Source organism: Pteropus medius, unplaced genomic scaffold (genome assembly GCF_902729225.1).
Source record: "Pteropus medius unplaced genomic scaffold, Ma_sr-lr_union100, whole genome shotgun sequence".
Taxonomy (NCBI): domain Eukaryota; kingdom Metazoa; phylum Chordata; class Mammalia; order Chiroptera; family Pteropodidae; genus Pteropus; species Pteropus medius.
Genome location: NW_024352783.1, coordinates 8,279,506 through 8,295,212, shown reverse-complemented (window position 1 = coordinate 8,295,212; position 15,707 = coordinate 8,279,506). Strand labels below are relative to the sequence as shown.

The 15,707-nt window shown below is 34.2% G+C and overlaps 1 protein-coding gene across 2 annotated transcripts in view; it reads right to left on the bottom strand.

The window, feature by feature from the left end:
• Positions 1 to 15,707, bottom strand: part of ULK2 (unc-51 like autophagy activating kinase 2) — a 96,499-nt gene that overhangs the window by 58,717 nt on the left and 22,075 nt on the right. For both annotated transcript variants that reach the window (XM_039847474.1, XM_039847475.1), the window contains exons 6-11: positions 8,275 to 8,448; positions 7,327 to 7,400; positions 5,647 to 5,748; positions 4,673 to 4,731; positions 3,549 to 3,631; positions 264 to 311 (exon numbers count right to left, since the gene is read on the bottom strand). In XM_039847474.1, the coding sequence (XP_039703408.1) occupies positions 264 to 311; positions 3,549 to 3,631; positions 4,673 to 4,731; positions 5,647 to 5,748; positions 7,327 to 7,400; positions 8,275 to 8,448 (540 nt within the window). The remainder of the gene's footprint in view (positions 1 to 263; positions 312 to 3,548; positions 3,632 to 4,672; positions 4,732 to 5,646; positions 5,749 to 7,326; positions 7,401 to 8,274; positions 8,449 to 15,707) is intronic.

Sequence of the window (15,707 nt, the reverse complement as noted above, 5' to 3'; positions counted from 1 at the left end):
ATCTTTGCGTTCACCAAAAATTCACATTTATCTACTTATTTAGAGCTCCCATGGATGAAATGAAAAATGCAGCATTAAAACTATTTCAACTTGGATTTGGAACGAAAAACAGAACTGTTATTAAACGCAACTATAGTATTTAAGAAAAGCTCAATGAAATCTTGAGAAGCACAGTAAAAAATCACTTTTGTAATACAAAATACTAATTTTTCCCTAAGCCTGGACTCACTTTTCAGTAAAAATGCAAGAAGGAGGTTACTCACATTTTTTTATTGGAACTTGCTCAAGGAAAGGATGACTAAAAAACGCTTCTGTAATGAAAAATGAGAATGCAACTTTTAAACTGATGTTGACTAGCAGATAGGTTAATCTTGTCAATGTAGTCAACATAACATCTTTGAGATCATAAATAATTACTATTAGCTTCTTTATGTTGCCACCATTTCCCTTAAATGTAAAAGCATATTATTTTTGTAAGTCATCTATAAAATTATCAAATTATAAGTAATTCTTAATCAATGAACAATTTTAAATTGTGAATTTTCAAAACATCCATTACCAACACAGCACATCCTAAGGCAAATGAAGTAGACATGCTCTCTAGTATGGGCCATCTTCAAGCAGACAACCCCATGGAGTACTGTACTGTGACCAATCCCTTGCTAAGCATATTTTTGAACTCTGGAAGTTTGTTGTCCTAAGTGGAAATCCAGGTAACTGATTTGTACAATAAATTCTATTCTTCTATTGCAGAAGAACTATTTCTGCAGCCAGTTTCACATTTTTAAAAAAGCTATTAATTTGATTTAATTTCTATACTATCCACCAAGAATAAAAGCTAAACAATAAGCCCGCTAATTAGATAAATAGATGAATAAATGATAGTTCATTATTTTACACTCTTTAATTTCCTGTATGTAAATCATTTCACTATTTCTTTAAAAACACACAAAGATAATCTCATTTATCATTAAATCTTCAACTTGTGTGATATTAAGTATCACACAATAGGCAAGAAAATAGCACAGTATCAACATGGAAGTTTATTTGATAATACAAGATCAGAAATAAGCTTAACTCAGGTTTAGTCTTAATTGTCTTCAACTCTGAAGGATCCCATGAGTTTCATTGAAATTAATGCCCAAAGCTTCTCAAAGTAAAATATCAATCACACTTGCTAAGGAAAGAAAATGTGGAGGGTTTTGAAGAGAAACATAAATTTTCTATCTTAGTCTTTTTTAGAACAAAATTAATATACATATCAATAAATTCTAGTTTGACACGTAAGACTTTTAATGCTGACTACAAAGGACATAATAGAGATCAGATAGAAAAGATATAAATAAAGAAACTAGAGAGACTGAATGCAAATACTCTGAAACCATCTTCTAAATCAATTGCTATGGCATGGAAAGTATATAAATATTTAATATAATATATAATTTTAAAACTATTATCCATGCGTATGCTGTTTCACTGTTGATCTCATGGTTACAGAACAACCCTCAGCTTAATTTCTCCCTCTTAAAGATAAAAATATTTACCAACTACATGAACAGAAGTTTAATTCCAATTTTATAAAACTTAAGAAAATATATATTCAGACTACTTTATCTTTCCCCCTATACAGAAGCTAGAGCTATCATCTACTGAGGACATTTACTAGGACAATGTACTGAGTGTTTCACATACCAGTTTCTCATTCAATCCTTACAAACTTTATACAAGTATTATCTTCTTTTTATAAACAAGGAAATTATAGCACATAAAGGCCATGCATCTTCTCCAATGTCGAAAAGCTAGTAAGTTGAGGGACTAGAATTGAACCCCTAGTCTGTCTTATCCAGAAGCTTATGTGGATTTCCATTAATATACATTCACGGACCAAAATTCTAGAGTACAGTTTTACAAATTTCTATTTTTATTACAACTATTACTATAGAAACAAATCAAACAGGTTTTTTTTTCTTAAAAATTTGAAAATCAGTGTTGATTTGATGAGTATTTTCATTAAACATGTTTTATGGGTTTTCTGGTCTGACATGTTCAAGTCTTGCTGTTTTTACATAAGAGTGATAAGAATGAGTTAACAAACTATCCCCCAAAGAGGAACTGAGAGCCAGTTTCAAGGATAAATGTTCTCTCAAAATCTTCAAGAACCGGGTAACCCCTACATTATTAAGTATTCCAAGTTTTCATTACACGTGAAGTGGTAAAATAGTATTTGAAAATAGATTGTGATACATTAAAGTACTTAGAGGAAAATTTTTAGCTGTAAATGCTTGTATTACAAAAGGTTCAAAAGCAATGATATGAGCTTCCACCTTAAGAATCTAAAATTCTAGGACAGAAGCTGTGGCCTCCAAGAGGCGCCCATAGCCTGCTCTTGTAAAGCAATGGTATAAGCCAAGCTACCACAGAGCACATGTTCACAAGAGTAGCCATAAAAAGAGATGCCTGTCCCTGGCTGCCTAAACCCATCGTTTGAGGTTAGGGACTTTTCTACCAGGATTCTGGGGTGTTTCTCCTCCATTCTTTCTTCTCAGATCTTTTCCTAAATATTTCCCCCTATACCTCTCCTCTGATACCATCTGCACTTAGATGTCAAATGGCCATCGTAAATTTAACATGTCTAACCTAAACTAATCTTGCCCCTACAGCCTGCTTTATCCTCATGATCTTTCCCATCTCTGTAACTGACAACTCCATCCTTTCAGTTGCTCAGGCCAAAAATCATGGAGTCATCTTCGAGTCTTCACTTTTCTCACACCCCACATCCAATTCATCCGTAAATACTATTGCTCTTACCTCCGAAAATAGCCAGAATTCAACAATTTCTCACCACCTCTGTTGCTGTTGTCTCCTGATTAGTAACCCAGCTTCTTCCCTCTATCTCCCACTATCCCTCACCAGTCTGTTCTCAACAAGCAACCGGACTGATCCTTTTAAAAACATTAGATACATTATTCCTTTGTTCGACATCCTCCAATGGTTCCCCATCATACTTTAAGCAAAAGCGCAAGTCTTTAACTGCATACATGGCATGTTCTTAGCTCTAGGCATTTGTACTGACTATCCACTCTGCCCGAAAAGCATTTCCCATAGATATCCATATGGCTTGCTCACTCTCTAACCATCTGTCAATCAAGTCTTTGTTCAAATGTCACTTTCTCAGAAAGGTCTTCACTGACTATCTTATTTAAAATTTCAACCCCCAAAAACCCCCATTTCTCTTCCTCCTTTAATTTTTTTCCATAGTACTATAAGCAGATCATTACAATTTTTAATTTGTTTGTGTCTTTCCCCCACTAGAATATATACATCATGAGAACAGGGATTTTGTTGATTACTCTATTCCCCATACCTAGAACATATTGAGCACTCAATAAATATTTACAAAAGAAGTGAAAGAAAAAAGACAGATAAAAAGGAAAGTAAAACTGACTTTAATTTTCTCCTGAAACCGCCACAGTGTCCTTTTATTAAAAATTTTCAGAATACACAGAAATAAAATTACAAAGTATGTAAAATTTGAAAATATTACTTACCAAAGTCCATTCTGTCTTTTTGGTTTCTCTGAAGTAAACCCAAAAGGAGATTAGCCAAATAAGGTGATGTCTCTCTGGGAATGCTGAGGGAAAGGGGAAAAAAACAACCTAAGTGGTGAGTTTATGTATATTAACTACATGACTTTTGCCTTCAATATGGGAAATGAAAAGATATATGCAATTTCACATATCTGCATTGAATGAATAAAGCACTTTGCAGGCACACAATCTGGAGTTTAAAAGAACTTCAAACTGGCACTAATAGTTGCTATAGAGTTCTCTATTAATTAAATTAATACCTAATTAATCCTCCCTGATTTGTGAGGCATCGAGTCTGATAACATGCCATCTTGGTAAAAATGTGGGAAAAGGAGCACTCTGCTATGTAAATACAAACAGCCAATTTGCAGAAAATGCCTTTCGGTCTAGTCAGTCCAACAATTCCATTTCTAAGAGTCCTAAAGAATGCACAAATATATCCCCCTCCAACGCTCACCTCTTTCTCTCTCTCTCTCCCTGCTCTAGTGCTCTTGCTTTCTACTAAAGTCTGTTTGTTATAACCACAGAATGAAAACCAGGATCTGATTAAACATGATAAATGTAACTATGAGACTATGTAGCCATTTACAAGAATGCAATAGCTGCTGAACAATGTCTATGCTATACTACAGAGTAAAAAAAGTTGCAGAACATTTTGCAAAGAAAACATGATGCAATTTGTATTGAGCCGTGTGTGTATATAAACATATACATAATCAAGACTCAAACATGTAAAAAGACCTTGCACGAAAAATTATTTAGAAAGATACACAGCAGACTTATCCCTTGAAAGCAGGGGAAGGCCTAGGGGGAATTTACTTTCTACTTCATGTACATTTATTCTGTTTGTATCTCCTTCTCCCAAAGAACACTTATATAACTTTGTTTTTTCTTTTAAATATACTTTACATTTTTAAAAACAAAGATATTGGTACACCACCACACAGGCATCTATGATGCACTAGTAATTTTCTAATTTCCTGTTATAACAAATGATCCAATAATAGAAATACATAAAACACAGAGTTCAAATAAATAACACTGTATTCACAAATAGTAAAACCCACTATAATCAAAACACATACCTAGGCATTAAGCTCCTATTTTTTTCATAAAACATCCTTAGGTCTTGAGGGCTATTGGCCTGTTTAAAAAAAAAAAAGAAGAAGAAGAAGAAGAAGAAGAAGAAAAGGTTTAATTTCCTAAATAACAGGGGCAAAAATTCCAAATCATATGACTGATGCCCATATTCTTGCTATAGAACACAGATTCTGAACTTAAAAGCCATGGATTGCTGAAGGAGCAATAGGGGGGCACCAGGAACTTAGAAAATCTCTGAAATTATATGCAAATTACACATATCTGGGCATAATGTAGCTTTTCTGAGGTCGGACTCTCCGAGACGCTTGAAACTTAGAAAAGGTTCAGAACCACTATTCTGAAGGTTAAGAACCTCTCTCCATTCAAAGCTTACCCAACAGGTTCGTTTTTATTATGTAAAATCAAGGTATACTTTACCTTAGGACCTTCAAGGGATTACTACTTTTCAGTCTCTGCATAGCAACAAGCAGCTCCCTTTGGACAGGATGTTAGAGAAAAAGAGGAAAAGGAGACAGACCCAAAATAATTTCCATAAAGCCTAAACAATTAACTCTCTCTCACTCAGCAGTAACAGCAATAGACACCTGGAGACACAGTTTCCAGTGATCTTCTCAGACCAGCCCTAGCCCCCACTTGGAGTCTAAGATCTGAAAGCCAGGCTAAGCAGGAAGCGCTGACATCCATTTTCTTCCAGGTTGTTAATTCTGACCCTCACTAGTTACCACTACCCTGGAAAACATAACATGCTTCATGCTCAGTCCAACTGCAAAGGAAAAGCAGACAAAAAAGGAAAAGCAAAAGATGTTCTGGGTCACAGCAGTTTTTGCCTGTAACAAAATCAAAATAAGTCTTAAAGGAACCAAAAACACTACTTTCAAAGTATTCCCCATTTTATAAGTCAAAGGCAACCGCAAAATGAGAACCCAAAACTGAGCACATAAGAAAAAAGTCAAGCTACCTGAAAAGGTGGTTTTCCAACTAGGCATTGATATATCACTGTTCCTATGCTCCACAAGTCTGCTTTAGCATCATAATGTTGAGACATAATAACCTCAGGAGCCTGGGGATAAAAACATTCGAAAGACACATATTATGTTATTTATATAATTAATATGCATGTTAACTGGAAAGGTCACACTGCTAACAAAACTAAAATAAAAATAACACATTGTGATATTTCCCTAATAAAATGATACCATAATGAATATAAGAATAAACCACATTCTTACATGAAAAGAATGTTGCATGAAAAGAAGTTGTAAAAACAAGCATTTCTATATATTATTAAGGACATACAAAATACAGTAAGAGTGTTAAAATAATAATAAAGAAATATAACACCAATTATAGGAAAGGTTATTTCTGGGGTATGAGAGTAGAAAAGTGGGAAATGGGAAAAGGGAGAGGTACAAAAGGAACTTGGATTGTCTCTGAAGTATTTTATTTCTTTCTAAAAAAGATCAAAGCAAACATGGCAAATCTTCATTTTAAATACGTACAATAGGTATATAACTCTGCTATCTTTTTCCTTTTTTTCTGTCATTTGAAAGCTTTTAAAATAACAGAAAAACTGTAATGCCAAACAATAATGAACACTGTCTTAAAAGCAAAGGCATTTCTCCAATGCTTTGTTACAGCTATTTTCCCATTTCAGATTAGATGTTCTTTTAAAAAATATCATCAATTAGGACAAATATTTTTTAAAATGTCAGATACACTTTAAAATAGTAAAATTTTATTTTCCAGGCATAACATTTTTATTGTCCCTTGTAAATTTCTTATTGAGTTAATTTCCTTTAAAAATCAGCCCAAAGCAATTAGTTGAAATAATTTCATACTCAAGAAGTACAAAATAATTTTAAGTTATATTAAATTATAAAATTTATTATATAAGCAGTAAAATTATGATCAAGAAAGTAAAGCTAATGCAAAAAACTTTTTTTGAACTTTGATTACCAGTTCCCTTGATCTCAAAGTTGATTTTAAGTTAGAAGAAATCTTATTAAACATAAACCCACTTTAAACTTAGAATTGAAACAAGGTACACTTATTTACTTTGTAGGATTATGAAGTTTCCAAATTAAAGTATTTCCAGGCTTAATACTTCACATTAGTTCAGAAGTTTCATAGCCTTACCCTATCAGATATGGCAATATCCATATGAAAGGATAAAGAGGAAAGCTAAGATTTTTCAGCTTTAAGTGTGACACTGATGGAAAAAATGTCTAAGATATAGAGACCTTGTCAAGATTAGAACATGCAAAAGGTGAGTATATCCTATAGCTGAAGAGGTGCTCCCAAAAGGTCTTTAAGTATTCCTAACATTACACATCATGTATAGCATGGTCATAATTCATCAATTTTTATTTTCAATTTAATCAAATAGATTTGTAGCATAGCTAATTTTATGAAAAAATGAAAACCAAGAGGCAAAGATTACTTTTATTACAGTCCACTATGCTAAAGCAAAAGATGTCTGCATTATAGCATTATCAGTAATATACTTAATGTTAGTAATATAAATAACAATTTAGACCATATATAAAATCACACTCTACTTGGAAACAAGCATTATGTTTAAATTCCAATGCTTATAGCACTCTGCTGTAAACACATAAGGAAGCAAACACTCACTCACCATGTACATTGGAGAGCCACACAATGTTGCAGCCATCATGTTACTATGTAGGTAACGAGCAAAACCAAAATCCGCTATTTCACAAAACAAAAAAGAGAAAAGCAAATGATACCTTTACTCACACTTAACATAGATCCTATGATTCTTCAAGACACAGGAGGGCATGAAAGAATTGAGAAATTAACCACCACTAAAAAAGATTATTTATCAAAGAAAAAAGTAGCTACCTCAATTTTGACAAGTAAAGAAAGAGCAGTAATCACCAACTTCACAAGTCACTCACTGCTCTGCCAATTTTGTAATGAAGAAAAGAGCACCAAGCTTTGCAAGAGAAAATGCTAATTTTAATAAATAATTCATTAATATAGCTCTCATTAAATATCGATATCAGGTATAGAATTTGAAGTGTTTTTGTCCTCCAGATATCCAAAGTAACCTATACAATATCAAAAATTTCTTAAAATACCGCTAAAAAATTATTTTTCTAACAACCAAGAAAAAAAGATTCTTTACAAAATCTAGCATTAACAAAATGCTTCAAATAATTTTGAGATACAGGAGCACTGAAAAAAAATTCTGCCAAATAAGAAGGCTAAACTAAAGGGTCTCTTAAATTTCTTATGTTAAAATCTCATGAGCTGTAAATAAGCAGGATTATTACTTTTCTGCCAATGACCGTAATACATCAGCTTCACTCTGACGAAGAGAAGCAGATTTCCTGAGGGATTAATATTTAGAGTTCCTAACATGGGCCTTTAAGCCCCATCTGAAATTTGGAATATGCTGCCAATAATGTAAAGAGTTCATGTATCTCCATACCTCACCGAACACAATAAAAAATTCAAAAGTGTATCAACTAAATCCATCATTCTAACAAAGTTAAACTAAAATCTAAAAATACTGTCTCAAAAATTTTTCCTTTGCATGGAAAAATACATAGCCATTTACCTATTTTGATGCGAATACCACTGACACTGGACTTTCTGCGATTGACGTAAGACAGCAAGATGTTCTGTGGTTTGAGATCCCTGTGGATTATTCCTTTGCTGTGCAGAATTCGCATGGCAGCTGCAATCTGATGCAGAAATACTCTGATAGTATCTTCACTGAGAGTTCCTTTAACTGGCAGAAAAGGAGTCACATAAATTTTTAAGCACACAAAATCAAATACCATCTGCACATGCCATCAACAGAACTGAGTAGTTATAAAGAACAAGGAAGGAACTGGGATTCACATTTATTCTATTTCTTTGCTTCAATCATTTAAGTCTGTGAAGAGATACCGGATATCTCAAAAATTTTAACCAATCTGTTGTAAAGAGAACTGATTTATATTTGCATCTTTTGTTTTCACTGGTGTTCATTTTTTCTTTTCCTTTCTCATTTTTACTGCTATAGGGGCCCACATTACTGAGTCTTCTCTATAAGGGATAAAATAAGTTCCCCTTCATATTAGTCAAATACATGGGATAAACGTCCATAGTTAATTACAGCCATTATGTGATCACAAATTCCTTGAGCGACTTGGACATCATCACGACTTAGACCTGTTAGGGATGTGTTTTACCACATATCTGCCTCCTTTAATCTCCCTCAAAGCCCAACACCCCATCCCACCATAGTATCTTTCATAACTAAAGACGCCTTTAAGAAAAAATGTTTTAACTTGTTTTCACTACTATAAAGAGGTAGTAGGAACACTATTTTTGAGGACAGTAGTTATTTAGCAAATACTACAGTGTTTATATGTATGTTGGAGTGTGTAATGGTTTACAGTTCAGTTTGGAGTTAGGGTGCCTTTGTTCTAATCCCGGCTCCTCCTTCTATTTACCATGCAACCCTAGAAGATGATCCCTCTATGCCCACTCCTCATCTTTAAAAGGCTGAAAGTAGGTTAACAACATGAAGTTGCTATGACGATCAAACAAGATAGTACAAAATGAAGACTTTAGAAAAAGGCCTGGCACATAATGAGTATTGCCGACAAATGCAGTCAGTACACAAATGAAAACTCTTTATTATAATGAATCTAAAAGTCACAGTGTAATTCTTTCAAACTACATTAGGGATTTAATATACCCCACCTTATCTAAATACTTCTGCCCATACAATTCTAGAGTATGTTCTCTATATCCTTTCCAAATGCAATTAAGAAAGATAAAATAACACTTGGAGCAAGTGAAATATTGTGATCTTAAAATCATTTTAATGATGTTAACTAACACTTTGTTTTAACATCTTTAAATAAATCCCTATGGTTTAAAAATTGTCAAATACTTTTTTCTGTGCGTGCTGTTCTTAACCTATCCCTATGTTTTAATTCTTTGGAGTTCTGTTCCTTATGCTCACCGTAAAAAGATTCATAAACATTAAAACATATAAAAAATGAAAATCTTACATAATCTCATCCCTTGAAGATGAACACCTTAAATAAATATGGAGTGTATTTTTCCAGATCTACTTACTTGCTGATGGCAACACATAAATTACTGCAGATTAGTGAATGGGTCAAAGCAACACTAGAGCTTGAATTCTGTAATGTTTTACTTAAATTAGGTTGCAATAATTAAAATAAATAGTATGGAGTTTTCTCCATTTCATTCATTTACATTTACATTTTAGGGCTAAGAAAAATTTTTTGCTACTTTAAATGATTGTAGCTGCTTAGAACTTGTATTTTTGCCCCATGATACATTATTGAATATTGTTAAGATTTACTTCAGAGTCTAAATTCTAATGCTGTTCCCCTGGGAGGAAAAAAAATTAATGATCTAGATTAGTTTAGGCTCTTTCTGGGTGCAAACTGCAGTAAAAATTTACATATTTCTATGAACATGAGATGTGTAATTCTCAACACAATCTCATACTGAAATTCCCACATTAAAAACTTAATACATTGGGTTGGTTCCATAGAGTAGTGATTAGCACGTCTGCTTTACACGCAGAAGGTCCTGGGTTTGAGCCCCAGTGGAGCCATGGCCCATACCCCAGGTGCACCAGCCCCCCAGGTGTGCACCTCAAGCACATGAGGAGACACCCCACCTTCAGAGATCCAGTTCTTATGGGGAGACGGCAACATCCATAGGTCAGGGGTGGAAGTGGAGGGGAGGAGGTAATTAAAATTTAAAAAAAAAAAACTTAATACATTAACCAATGTTACTCCAATGAACTTAATAAAAAAAACTTTTTTAAAACTTAATACAGGTCAGAAACATGGCGGAGTAAGAGATGTCCCCAGATCTCTACACTTGAAACAACAATAAGCTGAACATCTAAAACTCAACAAAAAACACCCAACCTGCAAACAAGCACGTCTGCGCATGGGATCTGTGCATAAGTGCTACCACAGGCCAGAACCCCGGGAGTCAGGTGGTAGAGTAGGAGAAACAAAGAAGCTGCCTCTCACAGCCAGAGCTCCCAGCAGGAGTAGGGGGAGGGGAGAAGGTGCAGAGGGTTCAATGAACGCACTTCCTGGAGAGCTGTAAGCTCCACGCAGAGACAGTGCCCAGGGATCAAGGCAGAAACCAGAGAAGTAGAGATGGCAGAGAAACAACAGTTGATTATTACCAGACTGCAGGAGCAAGGCTGAGCCCGCAGCCCCCATCTCCAACCTAGAGGACCCCTCCCCTCATATCCTCCAAGATCCAACGCCTCAAAGACCCAGTGGAATCTAAACAAACTCTAGCAAAACTGTCACTAACACTGACGGGAACTGTGACCGAGGGTAGCAAGCATGATTAAATATTTATAAGAAAAAAAGAGACATTATTAAGTCTTTATATAAAGCAGGGATCCAAGAGGCTTAGACGCCACATACTGGAAACCAAAAGAAAAATGCCACCTTAACAACAGATTAGAGAACTTTATACAATAAATCTTCTTTCTGAGAAAAAAAAAAAAGCTGACTACACTTCCATTAATGTTCAGGTGGAGAAATAGTCCATTGAATACCATGAACAACCAAGGGGACAAGACAGCTAAGAAAGAAAGAAAAAAACTCCAGAAAATAAGCTTACAGACATAGAAATATGTGACTTAAATGACAGAGAATTCAGGATAGTACTTCTGAAACTCAATGAGAAACAAACTCAATGAAAAACAAAACAATTCATATCAAGAATTCCAGGAACTTAAAAACAACTATATCAGCAGAATGGGTTTTTTAGCAAGGAGACTGAAACCCTCAAAAACAACCAATAGAACTTCTGGAGATGAAAGAACACACTGAAAGAGATGAAAAATGAAATAGCAAGCTTGGGAAAGAGTTGACCAAATGGAGGAAAGGATCAGTGATATCGAAAACAGAAATCTAGAAATAAATCAGAAAGAAAAAGAGAGAAACTGAAGAATGAAAAATAATGAAAGAGAAATACAAGAACTAACTGATACCATCAGGAGAGGAAACATAAGAATAATGGGCATTCTCGAAGGGGAGGAAAAGGAGCAGGGATTAGAAAGCATTTTCAGACAAATAGTTGACGAGAATTTCCCAAATCTAAGGAATGAGCTGGAGCTTGGAATTCAAGAAGTCAACAGAACATCCAATTATCTCAACCCAAAAAGGCCTTCGCCAAGACACACTGTATTAAAATTATCAAAAATCAATGACAAAGAAAGAATTCCCGCAGCCAAGGAAAAGAAGGCGGTAACTCTGAAGGAAAATCCATTAGATTATCATTGGACTTCTCAGCACAAACCTTACAAGCCAGAATCAAATATTCAAGCTATTAAATGAAAGGAACTATCACCGAGAATACTGTATCCAGCAAAGCTCTCCTTTAGATAAGAAGGAAAATAAAGACCTTTCCAGACATAAAAAAAAGTTGAGGGAATTCTCCACTACAAGGCCCACATTACAGGAAATACTGTAAGGGGTCAGTCAGCTCACCTAAAACAAAATGACAAAAAAAAAAAAAAAAAAACCATACTATGAGTAAGGCAGCAACAGAAGCAGAGGAGTACAACCATTATTAAGAACAGGGCATTATAAGCTTAAACAATAAGAAGAGATTTGCTATTGCAAGATAGTAATGAATGTTTGGAACACATAGGGACAAACTGAGACAACGATGACTGAAAAGGGGAGGATTCAAAGATCGAAATTTTCAAAGGGGACTGGAGATAAGGCACAAGAGGAAGAAAACTGACATATATATATATATATATATATATATATATATAAATTGACATATATATATATATATATATATATAAAACTATCCTCTACATATTCATAATGGTAATAACATACCAAAGATTCCAAACTGAAGTATATAACATAAAACAAGAAGAACCAGAGGGAAAATCCACAAAATCTAACCAAAATTTTAAAAAACAGACACACAAGGGCAAGAAAGCAATGGAAATACCTAGCTACCAGAAAGCAAAAGGTAAAGTGGCTATAGGAAAACCTCATATTTCAATAATCACTCTGAATGTAAATGGCCTAAACTCACCAATAAAAAGGCACAGAGTGGCAAACTGGATCAAAAAACAAAACACAACCATATACTGCCTCCAAGAGACACATCTCAGTACCAAAGACAAATACAGACTCAAAGTGAAAGGGTGGAAAATGATATTTCAAGCAAATGCCACTCAGAGAAAAGCAGGAGTAGCCATACTAATAACAGATGAAACAGACCTCAAACTAAAAAAGGTAAAGAAAGATACTGAGGGACACTTCATAACAATAAAAGGAATCCTGCACCAAGAAGACATAACACTTATATCTATGCTCCCAATCAGGGAGCCCCGAACTATGTAAAGCAATTACTAACAGAACTAAAGAGAGAAACAGACCAAAACACTATTGTAGTAGGGGACCTAAATACCCCACTGTCAGATATGGACAGATCATCCAAACAGAAAATCAATAAGTAAATAACATCCTTAAATGACACATTAGACCGACTAGGCATAATTGACATTTACAGAGCCTTCCATCCCAAAGCAGCTGCTTATACATTCTTCTCTAGTGCACATGGAACATTCTCAAGGATCCTTCACATACTGGGACACAGAGATAGCCTCAACAAATATAAGAGGGTTGAAATCATACCAACCATATTCTCTGATCATAACACTTTGAAACTAGACATCAACTGAGAAAGAAATCAGGAAGAACCACAAATACATGGAGATTAAAACAACATGCTACTGAAGAATAAATGGGTCAGAGAAGACACAAAAAGAGAGATCAAGAGATACATAGAAACAAATGATAATGATAGTACAACATATAAATTTTGGGATGCAGCAAAGTGGTAATAAAATGAAAGTTCATATCATTACAGGCCTATCTCAAAAAATAAGATGAGCCCAAATAAACAACCTAACAATTCATCTTAAAAAACTAGAAAAGAGAGAACAAATGAAGCCTAAAATCAATAGAAGGAAAGAAATAATCAAAATTAGAGCAGAAATAAATGAAATTGAAACCAAACTAACAAAAAAACCAATAGAAAAAATAAATGCAAAAAAGAGCTGGTTCTTTGAGAAGATTAATAAAATTGACAAACCCCTGGCTAGGCTCACTAAAGAAAAAAGAGAAAGGACACAAATAAACAAAATTAGAGATGAAAAAGGGGAAATTACAACAGACACCGCAGAAATACAAAGGATAATACAAGAATACTATGAAAAAGTATATAACACTAAATTTAATAACCTAGAAGAAATGGACCAGTACTTAGAAAGATACTACCTTCCTAGACTGAATCAAGAAGAACTAGAAAATCTAAATAGACCAATCAGTAAAATGGAAACTGAAACAGTCATCAAAAACCCACCAAAAAGTAAAAGTCCAGGACGAGACAGCTTCACCAGTGAATTCTACCAAACATTCACAGAAGATTTAATACCTGTTCTCATCAAACTCTTCCAAAAAAATCAAAGAGGAGGCAATACTTCCCATCTGATTTTATGAGGCCAATATTACCCTGATACCAAAACCCGGTAAAGATAAAACAAAAAAGGAAAACAACAGACCAATATCTCTCATGAATACTGATGCAAAATCCTAAATAAGATACTAGTGAACTATATACAAAAGCATATTAAAAAGATTATACACCACAATCAAGTGGGCTTCATCCCAGGGGCACAGGAATGGTTCAACATATGCAAATCGATTAATGTGATACACCACATAAACAAATTAAAAAATAAGAATCATACGATCACATCAATAGAAAAAATCTTTGACAAGATACAGCATCGCTTTATGATCAAAACACTTAACAAAATCAGTATAGAAGGAAAGTACCTTAACATAATAAAGGCCATGTATGACAAACCCTCAGCCAACATTACACTTAATGGTAAAAAACTAAAAACCTTTCTTCTAACATCAGGAACAAAACAAGGCTGTCCAGTATTACCACCATTATTCAGTATAACACTGGAGGTCCTAGCGAGTGCAATCGGGTAAGAGAAAGATATAAAAGGCATCCAAATAGGAAAGGAAGAAGTCAAATTGTCACTATTTGTGGATGACATGATTTTCTATATAAAAAACCCTAAAGACTCCTCAAGAACACTACTAGAAACAATAAGCAAATACAGTAAAGTTTCTGGATACAAAAAAATGTTCAAAAATCCATAATGTTGCTATACTCTAATAATGAAGTGTCAGAAAAAGAAGTGGAAAAAAATAATTCCTCTTGCAAATGCAAAAATAGTAAAACACCTAGAATAAATATAATGAAACATGTGAAGGACCCATATAATGAAAACTGTAAGATCTTATTAATAGAAATCGAAGTAGATACAAAGAAATGGAAAGATATTCCGTATTCTGGGATTGGAAAAATCAACATAGTTAAAATGACCTTATTACCCAAAGCATTATACAGATTTAATGCTATCCCCATCAAAATCTCATCAGCATTTTTTAAAGAAATAGAACAAATAATCATCAGATTTGGATGGAAGCACAAAAGACCCCAAATTGCCAAAGGCATCATGAGAAAAAAGAACGAGGCTGGAGGCATCACTCTGCCCGACTTCAAATTATACTACAAAGCAACAGTAATCAAAATAGCATGGTATCAGCAGAAAAACACACAGACCAATGGAACAGGATAGAGAGTCCAGAAGTAAACCCATGTTAATATGGGCAAATAATTCTTGACAAAAGAGCCAAAAACATACAATGGAGAAAGAAGAGCCTCTTCTTTTATTAATGGTGCTGAGAAAACTGGAAAGCCATCTGCAAAGGAATGAAACTAGACTGCTGTCTATCACCATATATCAAAATTAACTCAAAACGAATTAAGGCCCTGAATATAAGACCTGAAACAATAAATTGCATAGAAGAAAACATAGGAACTAAACTCAAGGACCTTGGACTTAAAGAGGATTTTACGAATTTGACCTCA